We start from the raw sequence: 18,467 nt of genomic DNA on the forward strand, positions 1-18,467 counted from the left end.
AAGGAAGGGAACGAAGGAAGGGAGGAAGGAGAAGAAAAGAGAAGGACGAGGAGGAGGAGATGATAAACCTTGCTGTTGAAAAGCTTTGGTTCAAGTTTGATTTCAAGAAGACGGACGAAGCAGAAGATGGGAATCCTGCGATAATGAAATCCGCAGCCTTTGAGGACACCGGGGAGAGACAGAATAAAACCAGGGTTGCACGCTCCTGCAAGGGAAATGCCCGCTCTGGCGTGACATTCTCTGGCACTGATCTTGTTCATCAGTTCCCAGTCTTGATGACAGGTAGAAATAACGACTCAGGAGTCATCGTACGGTGCCAAAGATGAATCTAAATACATGCATTCACAGATTGCATGTGTATTTAAAACTTCTGTCTACCGCACCTCGTAGAATGTCTCACAGCACTAGAGGATGCGCTGCTTATGTCTGTTCAGTGAACAAATGCACGTTCTGACGTCTATACCGCGTTCCCTATGAAGGATGGAAAGCCACACACATCGCCCCTTTTTCTTTCAAACACAAGTCATGGCTGAACTCCACCCCGAACCGTAGGGAGGAGTAACGGGGGTTCCCCACAACCCTGGCACGTGCGTCGTCCATGGATGAGAAGACAGTGGGAGGTGAAGGTATTTCCCGTTTAAAAGGCCCTGCTTCTCAGACAGGCTCCTGGCTTCCTGGGGAGTGCTCTGGATTGGGGGACCTCAGGAGGGTCTCTTCAGAGTCAAATCGAAGTCAGGTAAGACGATGGATTGGATTTCTACAGTGCTTTAAAAAAAGCAGCGTACTTGAATCCGGCTCAGCCTGTTCCCCCCCCACGTGGTTGGTTAACCTCGCACCTGACACTACAGCACCTGCGTGGTCGTGACCCGGTGCGAACCCAAATGTGCACAGCTCATCCTGAGGCCTCTCACAGTCTCTGCCTGCGCCGTCTCCGGACAGTGGAACACACCGGCCCCTGTCCCAGGCCGTGGCTAGATAGGAATATACTCCCATTTGTTCCTTGGAACAACCATAACCAGGGAAGACTAATTCTCCCATTGTAGAGATTAAGGCCCCCAAACTCAGGCAGGCTGAGTAATCCATCAGCAAGTGTCTGTGGGAGCTGGACTTCTCTCCGTCCTGGTCTGTTGGGCTCTGCTCTGCCTGTCTCTAATCTCTGTAACGAGATGCCTGGTACTTTGTGTCTAGGAACAGGCTGGATCACAGCGGCATCTTTCTGCTCTTGAATCATCTTTAAATAAAATTTCTATAGCCTACGTTTAGAAAAGAAGAGCCAGAAAAGTCTGTTGAAGGACACGTTCATAATAAGTGTACATGCTATTACAATATAAATGTATACATATACAAATATATATGTCTCTTATACTTTGGACATCTCATTTGAGCCCCTTTACATGCCTGTGGGACTGTAATGTTCCTTTTGAGCTGTAGAACTCATCTGTTTCCTATTCACACACACACACATACACGCACCCACGCACACAAGTTCCCATCTAGAATGCTGTCATTGCCTCTCTTTCTCTCATATGGAACTAGTTATGCAAAACTAAAAGAGAAACGAGATGAAAACTCACAGTGCTGCAGTTCTGGCGCCGGTTACTTGAACAGATCGGCGATTCCTGTGGAAATAGGCGGAGGATGATCGGTTTCACCTGACCTGTGCCCTGTGGGCCAGACTCCAGCGGAGGGTCCTAGTTAATCAAGCCCCCCCCAAGATACAGGCAGTGGCTTAGAACGCACGGCCATTGCCCTGGGATTGTATTAGCTGGTGAAAAACAGACTCACTTAATGTCAAGACACCAAACCAGAGAGCTCAGACAGCACCAAGCCAGCATAACAGTCATAGCGGTAGCAATAATGACATGCGATCGCTATTTGTCTACATGTGTGTGTTTACCTTCAAGGCCCTGGCTGTCCTTGAACTCACTGCCTTTCTGCCCCCACGCCCCCCCCCCATCAAAGATACCCAGATGCAGAAGAATATTATTTTCAAACTACTGAAAATTAAACTATATACTACAAGGAGGCAAAGGGACAAAGAACTCTTATCATCCCAAAGTAAGGCAACAGGATGATGTTACCCCTGACCTCCCAAGAAGAACTGGAAAAAAAAAAGAGAAGGGAGTAAAAAGTTCAGCCCTGAGACGAACGCTGCACCTGCCCAGAATCCTTTCCCCTGAGAAGTTACACTCCAAAAGTGGAGGCAGAATAAGACTTTCTCTGATAAGGAGCATTGAGGAGATGTGTTTCTTGTAGACTTGCCTGAGAGGAGGTTTGAAAGGAGATCTTCGGAGAGAAGGAAGAATGTAGGCCAGAGACGCGGACTCCTGTGAAAAGCACCGGAGGAAAACCAAGTGACGTGGAAATAGAAAAGCTCTTAGGATTTTATTTTCGATCAGCTTAATGGAAGTCAGTTTGTTCATCGCAGCAGTCCACGTGCTCATGTTTCCCGGTGACAGGAGTGACCGTAATGACGTGAATGTGGCCCAAGCTGGCCTTGAATTCCATGCTTCCTTGTCTCCACTTTATAACCCCCGAAGCTGGGGTTATAAAATGCCCACCAGACACGGTTCATCATTAAGATTATTTTGTAACTAAAGGATATTCACACTTTCTGTGGAATGATATGTATCAAATCATTTGAAATTGGGCTTGGATGAATTGTGCATGCATATTGAGAATTATAAAGCAACCACAAAAAAGTGAAAAAAAAACGAAAAGAGGGAATATGGAATGATAAAAAAATGTTCATTTGCAATCACAAAAAGCAGAAAAAGAGTGGAGGGTGAAAGAGAATAGGAAGGGGACAAAAAGTCAGTAGATATCAGCCCAAATGTCTCAACAATGGCGTTGACTGTCCACATTCTCAAACACAGAACTTGTCAAAAACCTAAGAGCCAGCTGGGCACCAGTGGCTCAAGCCGGACATCCTAGCTACACAGGAGACTGAGATCAGAAGATCGAGGTTCAAAGCCAGCCTGGGCAAGAAAGTCCATAAGACTCTTATCCCCAGTTAACCACCAGAAAACCAGAAGTGGCTCTGTGGCTCAAAGTAGTAGGGCACTAGCCTTGAGTGAGAGAGCTCAGGGACAGCGCTCAGGCCCAGAGTTCAAGCCCCACGACTCATCAAACAACAACAAAAGAAAAACCAAATAAAATACCTAAGACCGAAACTACATATGGTCCTCAAGAATGCCATATAAAGTAGGAGACATATGTAGATGGCACGTAAATGTATGCTGAGCAAAAGAAAGCAGGATTAGTTATATTAATTTCATATAGAACAGACATCAAAGTGAGGAAAAGTATCAAGTATTTATATGTGCTCCAAGAAGACATTAGCATGTGTGTATCTAATTGGATCAACATAGTGAAAAGAGGAATGGATAAATACACAGTTACAACTGGAGGCCACATAGTCCCTCTATTATTGAATAGATCTAGCAGGAAGAAAATCAATAAGTACATCTCTGTACTGAACAGTGCCGTCAATCAACCGAATATGATTGACAGCTATAGATGACTCCAACAACAACAGAATACACATTCTTCCCCAACTCATAAAGTACCTAGACGGGCCCTATTGTGGGCCATAAAATATGGATGCAATGCAAAAGAATAATGCCCTTGAACTCAATAGAATTACATAAGTCAACAGAAAGGTAACTGTACATTGCTCAGATGCAGGGTGGTTAACGGATGGACTTGCGCCAGAGGAGAGATTCCAAAAGCAATGAGAAAGTGTTTTGAACCACGTGAAAGTGAAGCCGGCAATATTTATGGCGTAGAGTAAGAATCATGTATCCATATTCTTGTCAAATGGTGTGCACCTGTATCTGTGATTTATATTTGAACCAAAGCCTCAAATTCGGACCTTTCTTTCCTTCTTTCTTTCTCCTTCCTTCCTTCCCTCCTTTCCTCCCTCCATTCCTTCCCTCCATTCCTTCCCCCTTCCCTTCCTTTCTCTCTCCCTCCCTCCTTCCCCTCCTCCCTCCTTCCCTCCCTCTTTTTGGCGTCCATCTCGGGGCTCGGATTCAGGGCTTGGGCGCGCTGTCACGGAGCTGCTTTCTGTTCAAAGGTAGCACTCCGCCACTTGAGCTCCACATCTGCCTCTTCTTTTTCTCATAGTTCACCAGAGATAAGAGTCTCACAGACTTTCCTGCCCGGGCTGGCTTCGAACCACGATCCTCAGCTCCCAGCCTCCTGAGTGGCTAGGATGATTTTATCGTATGTGCTGTTTTGTGACTATTTCGTCAGTACTAAAGCGAGGACACCCTGTTGTCAGTGTCACCGAAGCTCTGAAACTGCCGGAGCTGACCCCGGGGCTGTGAGCGCCATCAGCTCTGAGTCGCTGTCCTCTGCGGTGCTCGCGTGGTTGCCAGTCCTGTCCGTGCCACTTAGACTAGCGGTAACACAGATGCCGGAGATTACGCAGTCATAAATAAGGCCCTTTAATTCCAAGAGAAGGTGGGATGCATGAATCCAGAGAGGCTGGAGTTTCAGGAGTTTTACAGTGGATTCTGCCTCTGATTTATGGCTTCGAGGAAGAGACTACTTTTTTTTTTTTTTTAAGTACCTTTTGGCAATCATCTGCTCAAGGAAACAAGTGAACTTTCCCTCGTTCGTCTTGCTGAGTGATCTGGAAACCGGTGGTCCCGATGGTGTTGGGGGCCTTCCTGTGACCCCCCCCAACTAGGGAAGCTGGGGTCGTTCTGTGGGCTTTCAGATCCCCGTGACATCCTGGCCTTTCCCGGGGCTCAATTCAGCAGTGCAGCCGAGACACGCCGGGAGGTGGAAAGGGGGAGTCGAGGCTGGTGGTGCAGTCCTGGCGAGGCTGGTGCTCCAACCTCCTGTCGGAATTGCTCTGCGCTGGTGGGACTCAAGCCGTGGGCTCCAGTTTCCTCCCCTGCAGAAAGAACAGAAAGAGAAGTTGGGGGTGCGTGCCTTCAGGCGCATAAATGCCTCGCAGTAGCGCGCACCAACTCTTGGCTAGCTAGAGATGCTCGATTTCTGTAGCGAGCGTTCGCAAGTTCCTCCTCGCTCCATCTTCTCGTTCTTAACTCTTGCAGACTCTGCCTCGGATTCTGGATAAGCTGGCGCCAGCCTTCACGATGAGCAGCTGCAGCTTCTCCGTGGAGAAGTCTCGAGCCTCCACAGCCAGGGTGGTGGTGTGGCGGGAGATGGGCGTGGCCAGGAGCTACACCATGGAGACCAGCTACTGCGGCTGCACCCAGGGTCCCTACCAGGTATGTGTCCCCCTACGCTTCCCACCTGGCCGTCGTGCACAGAAATGGGGGGTGGGGGATGATAGTTGCTCACCGGTCAGGCTGAAGTCTGGGCCTGCTTCTCTCGTCTGGTTGGTCAGCTCCGTGGATCCTGGTATCCCCGTGTTGTGTTTTTTGCCAATGTGATTCCTCAGTCAGCCGTCCTTCCCCGTGGCCTCCACTCCCAACTCGCTCAGAGCTCTCCTGGCTCTGTTACTTGCAGGCAAATCTGAGTGGGTTTTTGTTTGTTTGTTTTGTTTTATTTTTGTCAGCAAGTCAGCTAGTCTCCTGTGTACCATCAAGGGCAGAGGTTGTGAATAGAGGCTGTTTAAACATTCCTATCCTTCATTTGTCTTCCGTGTGCCAATCAGAACCAGAGTACACGTGTGTGTGCGTGCGTGTGTGTCTATCTCCCAGAATGAGTGAGTCTAAGGCTTCACATGCACGTGTCCAGGGAAGTGCTCTTGTGTAAATCATGTTCCTTCTACAGCTATATTAACTGCTTGAGCAGCTGGATGGCTGCAGGAACCAGCTCCTCTGGCTGCTCTTTCCCGCTCCCCTCCCATTGAGAAACATAAATAAGGGACGCGGTGACAGTGCCAGGCTAAATAGACTCTTTTAAATTTCTCAGGCAAGCTGACAGACTCCTCCTGGGTAAGTTGGATTCAACCCCAACAATACCTGCCCTTCACCAAGCGTTCAGGCTCCTGTTGTTGTTGGCTTTGATACCGTCCTGGAGCAGCCAGGAAAGTGCTTTGGCGCCTACGTAGCCCTGAGCACGGAGAAATCTGTGAGCTGTCAGGGTAGAACAGCAAGGGACAGGTGAAGAACACGATCCCAAGGTCCCACCACATCGAAGCCGAGAGGCGAAGCTGCTCTCGAATCCCAGCCGTCAGCTCCTCTAAATGGCTGCCCTAAAGGATTATTCTGTTACTAGGTGAGTAAGGCAATGAGACTGAATCAATCCCGCGTGCGATGGTCCACGCGGGACGGAGTTGGGCTCATCAGAGGGGCGTCGAGCGTACCTCGCGTATCAGATGTGATTATTCATGCGGATTTCTCTCTCGTTTAATCACCCAAGATTCCTGTTAGCACACACGGGATGGTTCTCGGAGCTTATTTCAACAGGGATCTGTTGGCTCTGTTGGTATTCAAAACCTCGGAGATTGGGAAGGCAAACTAAGCCTGGAGTCGTTTGTTCTGAGCGCCTGGTGCCTCCGGGCGGTGCCTCGCCCCGCCATGCCTCTTCGTGGTACGGGCCTGGTGTTTGTTTCAAAGACATTCAGCCCTGCACAGATTTATCAGACCCGTGGCTTTCCTTGACTCTGTCCCACCAAAGTACCCATTCAGAATAACAGCTTCCAGTCTCCTAAGAATCGGTACCGTCCGCAGTAAATCAACAGGACGTTGAAAGTCCTTTGGAGCTGTTTGAAAAGTAAATGGCTCACGGGTCAGGCCCTTTCGGAGGCGCTCTCTTCCAGGTGTAACATCCATATTGGCCACTAGAAATGACAAAGAATGAAAGGGGCTCACCCCAGGGGGGATGGCTTTTAGGCACTGACATCACCGTTTATCCCGTGAAATTTTCCATATGGCCCTTGCTTGAGGTCTCTAAGAAGGAAGGACAGAGAAGGGAACTGGCTACAGAAAGCCCTGACCATGCCAGACCAGGGTTTGGTTTAGCAATCCCATTCAGTATATGAAACACCTCTCGGAATGGATTGGTTTTCTCCTCCTCTTTATCTTTCCTGTCCTGAACCCCACTGGGCGACTGAGCCGAACTGCAGACAGCACACAAAAGGTTGGTGAGTGATTTTACATATGACCAAGGCCCACCCTATGGGAAGAAAGCTGGTCCAGATTTGAGGAGTTTGGATCATTCTATTTTTTTTAATGTTGTTTTAGGTTTATCATAGCTTATCATCTCTTTAAATCAGTCTAGAAACTTCTATCCTGCACATATTGCAAATGATTTTGGTCCGTTGGCAAGCCGAGTCCTAGCTGGCCTGGAGAGGATTATTGTTAAGGTCATCCTTTTCTTTTTCTGTTTCTTTTTTTCTTACTGAGCATTACCATTTATCCAAAAGATGGGGAATTCTTAAATACGCCCAGGAGGGACATCCCTTCCTTCCTTCATAAGAATATAAATATTTTTGCAGTTTCTCTGGTTAACATGGCTTTAAAGTAGTTCCAACTCATTTCTCCCCCAGTACACTAAATGCCTGATTTGTTAGTAGTGAAATGAAATATCGCCTCTCACAGTGACATTTGTGTTGGAACTGTGTTAGGGAACACAAGCTATCACCTTCCAATAATTATTATTAATATGGTGTTTTTCCTGTTCTCTCTTCCAGTCTATAGCTGGCTAATTTTTTAAAAAATATTTGTGGTTGTTATTTATTGGAGATGCAGTCTCTTGTTACTAGTCCTACACCTTGTGAATAAGTTGTATTGAGTACCCAAGCCCCACTCACTGAGAGACTCAGCCCACCTGCTCAGGACCCGCGCCTCAAAGCCGTTGGGGCTGTGGAGAGGAAAGCCAGAACGGAGGGATGTAACCTCAGGGGCCCGTTCCCTGGGGTCTGCGTGGATGCTGTGTGTTTCACACAGAGCGTCTGCGATCTGGGGGTCACCTAAAAGGCCTGGAACTCTCCTCTGGGTTGCTAGTGATAGGATTATATCCTGAGTCCTCCTACCTAGCCAGCTGGAGGCAAGACTAGCTGCCTGCAGAACAGAAGGTTGGAGAGGGACACAGTGGTCTTTGGATTTCTTCCCTGCTAGCAGGCTCCTTGATGTACCCTTGAAGTGACCTGTCCTTTCCAATACCCACAGAGGGATCTTTCAAGTCACAGCACTTCCCACAATTCTTGGGGTTTCTAGAGAAACCCCAAGTCTTTATCACAATGTTAAAAGCCTTTTACAATCCTTGGTGTTTTATGTGTGTGTGTGTGTGTGTGTGTGTGTGTGTGTGTGTTTTAAGAACTCAGTGCTTAATCTGGTGTAGAGTAGGTATTAAAATTATATGTGCTGAAGCTGAGTTTGGGTGGCTCAAACCTGTCACCCTAGCTACTCAGGAGCTGAGATCTGAGGATTGTGGTTCAAGGCTAGCCTGAGCAGGAAAGTCTGTGAGACTCTTCCCTCCAATAAACTACTCAAAGAAAAAAATAAATAAAGCAGAAGTGGAGCTGTGGCTGCTCAAGTGGTAGAGCAGTAGCCTCCAGCAAAAGAAGCTCAAGGACACGACCCAGGCTCTGAGTTCAAGCCCCAGGACTAGCTCACATGTACACACACACACACACACACACACACACACACACACACACACACACACACACACACTCATACACGAACAAAAAAATGTGTGCTAAGGCCAGGCACTGGTGGGTCACGCCTGTAATCCTAGCTACTTAGAAGGCAGAGATCTGAGGATTATGGTTTGCAGACACCCTGGATGGAAAAATCCTCATGGGATTCTTTATCTCCAATTAACCCCTCACACACTGGAAGTGGCACTGTGGTTCACGGGTGCTAGCCTTGAGCAAAAGAGCTCAGGTCCAGCTCCCTGAGTTCAAGCCCCACAACCCCCAAAATAAGTGTGTTGAGTCAGTGAGCTAATGAGTGAATAGATATTTCCAGGTGGCCAAGTGATTATCCTCTGTCTGTGTCCCTCAGGGAAGGATGGGGTCCAACCATGTCCAGAAACCATTCAGAAGTGGAGATGTTCCGGTCACTGTAGTACACGACACGTGTGTTTGTGGGGGAGACACAGACATCATGGAGGAGACCTCTCAGACCCGTCATTGCAAACACGATTTGAGAGCGCTGAATGGGGTCTTTCCTGGAGTCCGGTGAGCCGCCACAGCTGCAGAATCTCTCACGTGCTGCTGGCGGCTGCCGTGTGGACTGAGGGGCCTCTGCCCAGCCACTCGGCGGCTGCGCCCACCCCTCCAGGTTGCGTGTTAGGACACGGGCACCCGCGCTTCCTGCTCACGTCTGTGTTCTCCACCAGGCATCGCCTGTAGCTAGGGGAAGCTGCCTTTCCCCAAGCGGCGACCCTTGGACATCCAGCCACGGCTCGGGGTGGGGGACAGAGGCCTTCCCGGCCCATCCGCTTCCTGGGGAAGCGGATGGGGTCTCCCTTGCGCTTGCGCTGTGGTTTGGCCTGCCGTGGTCCGCTCCTGCGTTCCTCTCCACGCGCCCCAGCAGGTGTGAGCCTCAGCGGATGCTTTCAGGGGAGACGCTTCCATCCGTGATTGAGGTTACGTGTTCCCTTACGCCACTTTAGAACCGGACTGTAGTTGTATGTCTCTGAGCTGCCTGCCTGCCTGCCTGCCCGCCTGCCTGCCTGCCTGCCTGCCCGCCTGCCTGCCTGCCTGCCTTCCTTCCTTCCTTCCTTCTTCCCCTTCTCCCTTCCTCCTTCCTCCCTCCTTCTTCCTTCCTTTTCCTTCCTTCTTCCTTCCTTTTCCTTCCTTCCCTCCCTCCCTCCCTCCCTCCCTCCTTCCCTCCCTCTCTTCCTTCCCTTTCTTCCTTTCTTCTCCCTTCCTTCCTTCCTCTTTCTTTCTTTCTTTCTTTCTTTCTTTCTTTCTTTCTTTCTTTCTTTCTTTCTTTCTTTCTTTCTTCCTTCCTTCCTTCCTTCCTTCCTTCCTTCCTTCCTTCCTTCCTTCCTTCCTTCCTCTCTTCCTCTCTCTCCCCCCTCAGTCCCTCTTTCTCTTTCCCTCTTTCTGTAGTACAAAGGAGTTGCCACTTCAACAAAGCAGTTGCTGAATGTGCTTCCTCTTGATCAAAGTCAACCCTTTCAACGTTCTCCCCCCTCCCCTCCCCCCTCCCCGCTTGACTTTTCTTAATTTTGCAGGATATAAGTGGATTCTTGATTGCATTCCCTCCCCCTCCCTTCTCGTCACTCATCTATCCCCACCTGCCCTTTTCTATTGCTTGCTCACTGGTGTTTACTTTGTTGAACTTTGACTTTGCTTCCTAAGGACTGTGCTATTTGAGTTCTGCCTTGCATCTACTGTATTTCCGTTAATACATTTGTAGCCACTTGCACATCACCCCACGTGCCCACTTACAGGTTTATAGGCAAATTCTAGCTCCCGCATATGAGGGAAAACACACAGCCTTGTCTCTCTGGGGCCGACTTATTTCACTCAGTAAACTTCCCTTCCTTACTTTCAATATCATTGAGGCACACATTCTACATAAAATAGTTTTCTTTTCTTTTTCTTTTTTTGCTATTTGTTTATCATTCTGGGGAGAGTACCCATAGGTTTAAATATATCCTTGAAAGGGTGTGTGATATCCTTTCCTCCAAAATAATAACAGTTCAGAGCTCTGGCCTTACCTGGCTGAGTGTGCGATTTCAAGACTAGGATGTGTTCATTTCTAGAAGAGCTTGGCTTGGCTCCACTCTGTGAAAATCACCTGGAGTCGTCAGGCAAAACTGCCTATCAGTTTTCACAGGAGCAGTGACGCATCTTATTGTGTACGGGATTAGCTCAAGTCCAGATCTTCCTCCATTGCATAGGAAGCTGGTCCGTCCGGGAGACTTCGGCTGGGAGGTGGTGGTTTTGCTCACGCAGCTCTCGAGGTGGTGGAGGTGGGAGCCTCACCTTGGCTTTTATCAGCCAGGCCCACTCAGGGGCCCCACCCACTGGCCTGGAATCTGCATTCCGCAGGGATTCCCCTCGAGTTAGGCCAGGTGGGGTGCCCAGTGGATTGGAAGTGGTCAGGAATTCTCCAAAGAGAGTTAGGGAGCTCTGACCTTTTTATTAGGGCGAGGAAATGGTTCTGGGATCTATCCATCCATCTGTCCATCCGTCTGTCTGTCTGGCCATCCGTCCATCTGTCTCTTTCTCTTCTGTCTCTGCCTGTCTACACTAGCAGCACATGTGACTATGACTTGAAAGTTGGAAATTAGCCTCAGTATGAGACGTTCCACCGATCTGGGCAAGCACGTCAATGCCACCTGAGCTCTTCTTCTCCACCCATTCTCTAACAGCTTTCCCTTCCGTGAGGCATAGGGAAGAGGAGAGGTTTTCCAAGTGTCTGTTTGCTATCCGAACATCACACCATTTCCTGGTAGGAAGACTTACAGTCTAACTGAATACCAGGAGGTTAGAACTTGAAGTGTGTGTGTGTGTCCGCGCGCGCGTGTGCACGTGTGCGTGTGTGTGTGTGTGTGCACGCGTGTGTGTGTGTGTGTGCGTGTGTGCGTGTGCGTGTGTGTGCAGGTGAGCAGAAGGGGAGGAGGTAGATGAAAGAAGAGAGGAAGGATGCAAGGATGTAGTCATAAGATTGAACACCTGCATATATATGTAGTGAAAATGGAACAAGGTGAATTGGGGGGCACGGTGGGGGGGTTGGGAGAGATGAGGAGAAGCTGGAGGGGCGACGTAGACCAGGATGCACTGTACTCAGACACTGACACACGGAACGGAAAGCCATCTGTATGACTGCTTCAAGAGAATCCTAATCATGCACAATACCAATAGGAAATCCCAAAGCACATTCCTGCTCTTGGCATGAGGACCGTTTGAGCTGCTGGTGCACGGTTACTGTGCCCCCAGGAGTGTTGGCCGCCTCCCTCTGGGCGCCACCCCCCTGCCAGCTCCGTGCTGGGAGGCCCTTGCTCGGGTGAGGGAAGTGCTCCGCTGCTGGACTCTAGCCTTGCCTTTTTCACCTCTTTCCGTGTGATCTCCAAGCAGGTCCCGTGCAGTTTATTAACTCACTGCAAGCTTGATGCTGTGCGAAAGCATCGCCCTCAATCTGCCGCCCAGAGCCGCCTCCTCGCGTCTCTCAGCAGCGTAATAGAATATTAAAAGGAATTAACTAAAAATCAAGAGGCAGAGATGCTAATAAGGCTCCCAGCAGGGGCCTTTCCTAGGATTACCAAAAGCCCTGGGAGTCTTGCATTTGAAATACCCAGAGTGGAAGAGGATTCCTTATAACAGAAATGAGGAAGGAATCTGACACGGGGGAGAATAATCCACTAAGCCTCCAGTCACCTCTGATTCCGGAGAAATAATTTGGCTTCAAAGGACCAAGAAGAAGAAAAGGTGGTTTATCTCTGTAAATCTTACTCTCCCTATGCGGTCAATGTAAATGCAATAAAACTCATACCCCGAAGGAGTGGCCGTCCAAGACTGAAGAAAGCACGGATGGAAGTCAGGGTTGTATGCAGCCTGTAGGGGTCGAGAAAGAGGACTGACCCCACCTGAGATGATTGTCCTTGGCTCTTGGAACACGACTTGAGTCCCTCAGGGTAGCATCTCGTACACATGGACTGAACAGGGCAGAGTCCAGTGAGGCAGAGCTATCCAGCCTGTGTTCTCTGTCCATATAAGGTAGAACGGGCTCCGAACTGCTGTCCCTATTTGTGTAGCCATTCAAGGAATCCAAGTCAGGATGAAAGACATCAGTCATCCCCAAGAGAATAATTTGGACAAGGCTTTGTTCAGAGAGAACTATGGCAGAGGAAGAGAACCGTGGCGTTGCCCATGTCCGCCATCTTGTCTGTCTGCTTCGTGTCAGATCTGGGTTGAAGGGTGACAACCGGATGGCTTTCTGAGTGCAGGCTCCCCTTTCTGTTTCCTGGAAGTTTGTGATGCCAACGATCTATTGTCGGGGCTGGGAAGGTGGCTCAGTGGTAGAGCGCTTGCCTTGCACGCGTGAGGCCCTGGGTTCGATTCCCCAGCACCACATAAGCAAAAAGAAAAAAGCCGGAAGTGGCGCTGTGGCTCCAGCGGTAGAGCGTTCGCCTTGAGCTGAAGAGCTGAGGGACAGCGCCCAGGCCCAGAGTTCAGGCCCCACGACCAAATAAATAAATAAAAATCTATTGTCCAGTCCTTCCTTCACCATTTGTTTGTCCTTCTGACTTCCTCGTTTCTTTTGTAGCTCCCTCTCCTTCATTTCACTGCCGGGCACATTTTGGTTCGGCAGCTCTGTCCTGGCATCTGCGAGCTGCATAGGCCTGCTTTGTCTTCTGACTCTCAGGTGAGGCTACACAGGAGAGGCGGAAACGCAAATTCTCCATCTAGAGTCCTGCTCCTCACCACCGTGTCCTCATTCCAATAGATTTCGGCTTTTAAGGTTCATTTTTAAAACTAATTCTTTTTACAATGTCAGTGTTCATGGACCGTAAATGACTAGAGATACTTTGAAATACCTGGGACCCTGTTTTTAGAAAGTAGATCTCTTCGAAATAGATTTCTAATTGTTTCCTCAGTCATACATTTGTTAGGTTCACACTTGTTTTAAGCTGAATCTATGTGTATATGTGTGTATATATATGTGTGTACCTGTGTGTAGGTGTATGTGTATTTATATATTTTTTCACTGAAAACACTTAAGCCAGATACATAGCCACTGCTCCTTCATTCTTCACCTTTCATTCATCATTTAAGAAACAATTTTTAATCCACCTTATGTTAAGTGCCAAGGATATGATATGGAGTAGATCTGACCGCTTATTGCTCTCCCAGAGTTAATAGTCCAACTAGAGAGACAGATGATTAAATCAGTGAGAAACAGTAGAAGACGGGACGGGAAGATCCAGGTGCCATGAGAGAAAACAGAAGGAAATGATGATTTAGGACTTTAGTCAATGTTGGCTTAGTAGAATATGAATTTTCCATTATGCTCTGTGTGTGTGTGTGTGTGTGTGTGTGTGTGTGTGTGTGTGTGTGTGTGTGTAATTGAAAAAAGATAAAATCTGGTGAAATGGAAGGTGGTTATCCAACGGTGGACCAAGGCCGGGAGGTTCGTTTTCTTTCATCTTAATTTCCTTTCATCCTTCTGTCTCCTCTCATATTCCTCAATCTCTCTGTGGAACTGTGTCTTGGGGTTTGCGTTCCACTGCATCTGAGCTCATCAGCATCCTCAGATACTTCATCCTGCTCATGACTCCAGAATATTCTCCTTAGGGCCATCTAAGGGACACGTACGGTCATAGCTCACTAAGAGAAGACAGAAGGATGAAAATTTGCCTTGAAGTCTCCAGGCATGGTAGACCCCATCTGTAATCCTACCTACTCAGGAGGCTGAGATCTGAGGATTGAGGTGACAAGCCAGCCCAGGCTTATCTCCAATAAGCCAGCAAAAAGCCAGACGTGGAACTGTGCCTTAAGTGGTAGAGCACCAGCCTTAAGCAAAAAAGCAGAGGGACAGTGCCCAGGCTCTGAGTTCAAATCCCAACCAACACACACACACACACACACACACACACACACACACACACACACACATTTCAAAGTCCTCCTTAGCTTGATAAAGAATAATAACGATTCTTAAAAATGTTTTAATTATTGTAATCCCAGTGAAATCCTGGTTACATACCTCACCCAAGTCACAATCATAAAAATACCCTCCCTTTTCAAAGTAGCCGATGGTACAAACAGAACCAGAACACACTCATAAAGTGTATTATCCCAGAAGAGGCAGATAGCCAGGCTAGACCAAGGGAAGGAAAAGGAAGTGAATAAAGAATGAGAGAGCCCGGGACACGGCGGGGGCGTGGGGGAGGTCAGGGAAGGGCAGCTAGGGCCGTCTGTCTGCTCAGCTCCATGAGCTGCAGACAGTGCCCAGAGGAGGACAGGGCGTTTAGCGGAGCAACTCCATGGCCCCTCTTCTCCTGCTTTCCATGAGCCACAGTGCGTCCTCGCCCTGAGAGCTGAGTTCACCTACGGAGATCGCACAGGGTCGCACGGGGCGGCTTCCCCCAGGGCTCCATGTCCAAGTCCAAAATGATGGAAGCAGCCAGGATGTTGGGAAGCACAGCTGGGTTGGAAGAGAGCAGCGAGAAAACAAGGACAATCCGGATCCTCTGCAGGTCCAAACGCCGGGAGTCTAACCAGGGTCGACGGCCTCCGGGGAGCCTTTCACCCGCGTTGGAGATCCCGGCTGGTCCCTCAGCTCTTCAGCTCAAGGCCAGCGCTCTACACTTGAGCCACAGCGCCACTTCCAGTTTTCTAAGTGGTCTATTGGAGATAAGAGTCTCATGGAGTTTCCTTCCCCGGGCTGGCTTTGAACCTTGATCCTCAGATTTCAGCCTCCTGAGTCGCTAGGATGACAGGCATGAGCCACCGGCGCCCGGCCCCTTCTTAATATTTTAATTGTAAAAGTTGTAGCATAGTGAAGCGATAGCCAACCTCCCCCCCCAAAAAAAAAATTTGCACTCCGCGATCTTTGACCCTGAAGTTTGACTGGCAGAAATTAAGATCCAGAAATGCAGGGAGATTGGTGTACACGGGTGTCACCGCTCGTTAATGGTGAAATGCGGGAGTCATCTCAATCCCCCCTCAGCGGAGGATGAGTGCAATAAATAGTTGTCAGCTTGGATAATGATGGCACAGGCCGCAAAAGACAGGCGGAGGTAATTAATATTCACACGGCCTTTCCTACCTCTGCACGCTCGCCCTTCCCCGATTGTACTTTCTTAACCTTTGGTGTAGTTGCCAGGAAAAAAAAAATAAAGGTGAATGGTTGCACCTTCTCCTTCAAGGTAAATGTATGTAACACTTATTGTAGTATCAGGAAACACTAGCTGCCTTTTTCTCTCATCCCAACGTCTCACTGGTGTGAAAAACCCAAGACGGGCAATTTCAGCGGCTGACCACTGGGCAGCGCTGTTCCTGAAAGGTTCTATCTCCCCGCCTCACCCCCATGGTTGATGAGACTTTGAGAGGTTGCAAAGCTAGCAAAAGCAATTATCGGCCTGACATCATGAGATTAAAAAGGTGGGGGAGGGAAGTGTGGTCATAACATTTGATGCATACTGATCGAGTTGCATTGTGTTCATAAACTGCTTTTTTGAATGGTAACTCCTTTATACACCACCCCCAAATGTGGAATTTAATAGGGACAAAAGGAAAGTCCTGTATTTGATTAAAACAAAACTAAACTAAAAAAAAAACAACTGCAAGAAAGTTTATAAGAAAACATGCAAAGATTCTTGAACCTCCTTTTCATGTAAAGTGAACCATATGTGGACCAGGACCGTTACAACTGTGAATGCGATATTCCAGTACATTAAAATTAAAATAATGCCTACGGTGAGAAAAAAAGATATTTCTTCCTTTCTCTTTTTCCTGATGAAGTCTAATTACACTGAGAGAGAGAGAGAGAGAGAGAGAGAGAGAGAGAGAGAGAGAGGAAAAAAAGGGTTCCATTCAATAATATAACTCAATTTTCAGACACCGTGGAAGAGCTGTAGGAGAATTAAGCCACGGTCAGGCAAAAAGAACCCTCGTGGATCAGCTGCAGGAGTCAGAGGTAGGAGGTGTGTATCCAGGGGACTGGAGGAGGAGAGAGGAATGGGAGCAGAGGACCTTCGACAGCTGTGTGTGTTGGATGGCTCAGGGCAAGTAGACCCACAGATTATGCCATCATTGGAGGAAGGGAAGAATGAGGGCTACTTGGAGAGATGTCCAGGAGATAGAGTGGACCGGAAGGAGATACCAAGTTAGGCAAGGTCATGAGAGATGAAGGACCATTTGATTTTGGAAATACAAGGAGTCAGTTGCTCTCGTGTGTGTGTGTGTGTGTGTGTGTGTGTGTGTGTGTGTGTGTGTGTGTGAACAGTTCCACGCACAAGGAAGTGGAAGAGCAGCTGGGCTGCTGCCGACTCCTCTGCATGGTGCACACACAGCAGAATTTGGCTGGATGGACCACGCCATCACCAGTTCTTTCTATAATGCTCTGGACTTTGCAGCTCAACTGTTGTTGGGAGAAGATGTGAAATTGCTGGGTTAAGGACCTTCCCAGAGACTGGGTGCAGCCTCACCACAACTGATCTTAACTTTGTTGCAGCCACATTTAAATTCTAATGCTTTATTATTTTTCTGCTGTGCCAGAACCAGGCACTGTTCACTTAGAATATCAAAATTGATGCTCTACTTCTTGAGCCACAGCTCCACGTCCAGCCTTTGGATGGTTAGCTGGAGATAAGAGTCTCAGGAACTTTCCTGCACAAGTTGGCTTTGAACCATGATCTTCAGATCTCAGACTCTGGATGCACTAGGGTTATAGTGATGAGCCACCAGTGCCCGGCTTGAAACATACCTTTTAATTTGAATATATTTTCCTCACATTCTGACGTCTCCATTTCGATAGACTCCTCCTTGGTTTCCACTCCCATCCGGATCAGCGAATAGCAAGATGGAGTAGCCGCATTTCATGGAAGTTTTCCATTCAGTCTATCACCCTGGAAAGCAATTCATGGGTTTGTTTATGTTCTAAGTTCCCACAAAATAGTGTCCTAAAAGAGGCCCTTGTAACGACCATCAGATGGATTTCCAAATTGGATCGTTAGCTTTGCAGTCATTTGAAATCTCATTCACTCTTAGCCTCCTCTGCCAGCTACTATAACAAATCAATTTGTGTGTCCTAAACGAGAGTCCTCGGGCCCTAAGCAGAAGCCCCACAGATGGACTGAGCGGAGCTGTCATAAACAGCGTCCACATACAGCTGGAATCACTGGCTTTGCCTAGGCACCGACTTAACGTGATCATCTCTGTCCTAAACCATCCATCTATCTATCTATCTATCTATCTATGCCTGTTAATCCAAGTCCTCTACAGTGCTTACACTGTAGGTCTTCATGATTGTGAACGACAGGATAATGAGCGATTTCTTTATGTGCTTGTCATAGCTTTCTTGGCTTGGCCCTGACTCTATAATAAATCATTTTTTATCGGCGCTTAGTGTGTGTTCTTAGATTTGCCTATGTGAGACTAACCATTGCTAGAAAACCATAAAGTAGTTGACCCCCTTAGCCACCTTCCTTTTAAGATACAGGAATGGTTGTCAGACACGAATTGGGTGACGCGTCTCGGGCCACACAGAGAATGACTTGACAGTGCCAGGATCTGAGCGAACCCTCCTCGAGTTCTGAGTCACGCTCCCTAATGCTGACAGGTGGAGTTCCACCGTGCGTGCCCCGGGCCAGCGTGGGCCTCCTCCCAGCACTGCCTCATTTAATGTAGGCTGTGTTTTTCTAATTGTCATTCTACGGGCGGGGACGCGGAGGTACGGGAAGGTCGAGTCATTCATCTCAAGTCACCGGGAGGGAGGAAGGAGTCGGGGATCGGGCGCCTCGGCCTTTGCAGTGAGCATCTGGACCCCACGGGAACGGAGGCCTGGTTTGCCTGGGGTGGGATGGCCTGGCCGGCAGAACCTGAGGGGACCCAAGGCCCGGAGCGCGCGTTT

General features: G+C 48.5%; 1 protein-coding gene across 1 annotated transcript in view; it reads left to right on the forward strand.

The window, feature by feature from the left end:
• Agbl1 (AGBL carboxypeptidase 1) overlaps nt 1-18,467 on the forward strand; it is a 353,278-nt gene that overhangs the window by 197,525 nt on the left and 137,286 nt on the right. The window contains exon 21 of the mRNA XM_042698518.1: nt 5,070-5,246. Within this exon, the coding sequence (XP_042554452.1) occupies nt 5,070-5,246 (177 nt within the window). The remainder of the gene's footprint in view (nt 1-5,069; nt 5,247-18,467) is intronic.

The sequence above is a fragment of the Dipodomys spectabilis genome, unplaced genomic scaffold, assembly GCF_019054845.1.
Source record: "Dipodomys spectabilis isolate Male_0828 unplaced genomic scaffold, ASM1905484v1 ptg000233l, whole genome shotgun sequence".
NCBI lineage: Eukaryota > Metazoa > Chordata > Mammalia > Rodentia > Heteromyidae > Dipodomys > Dipodomys spectabilis.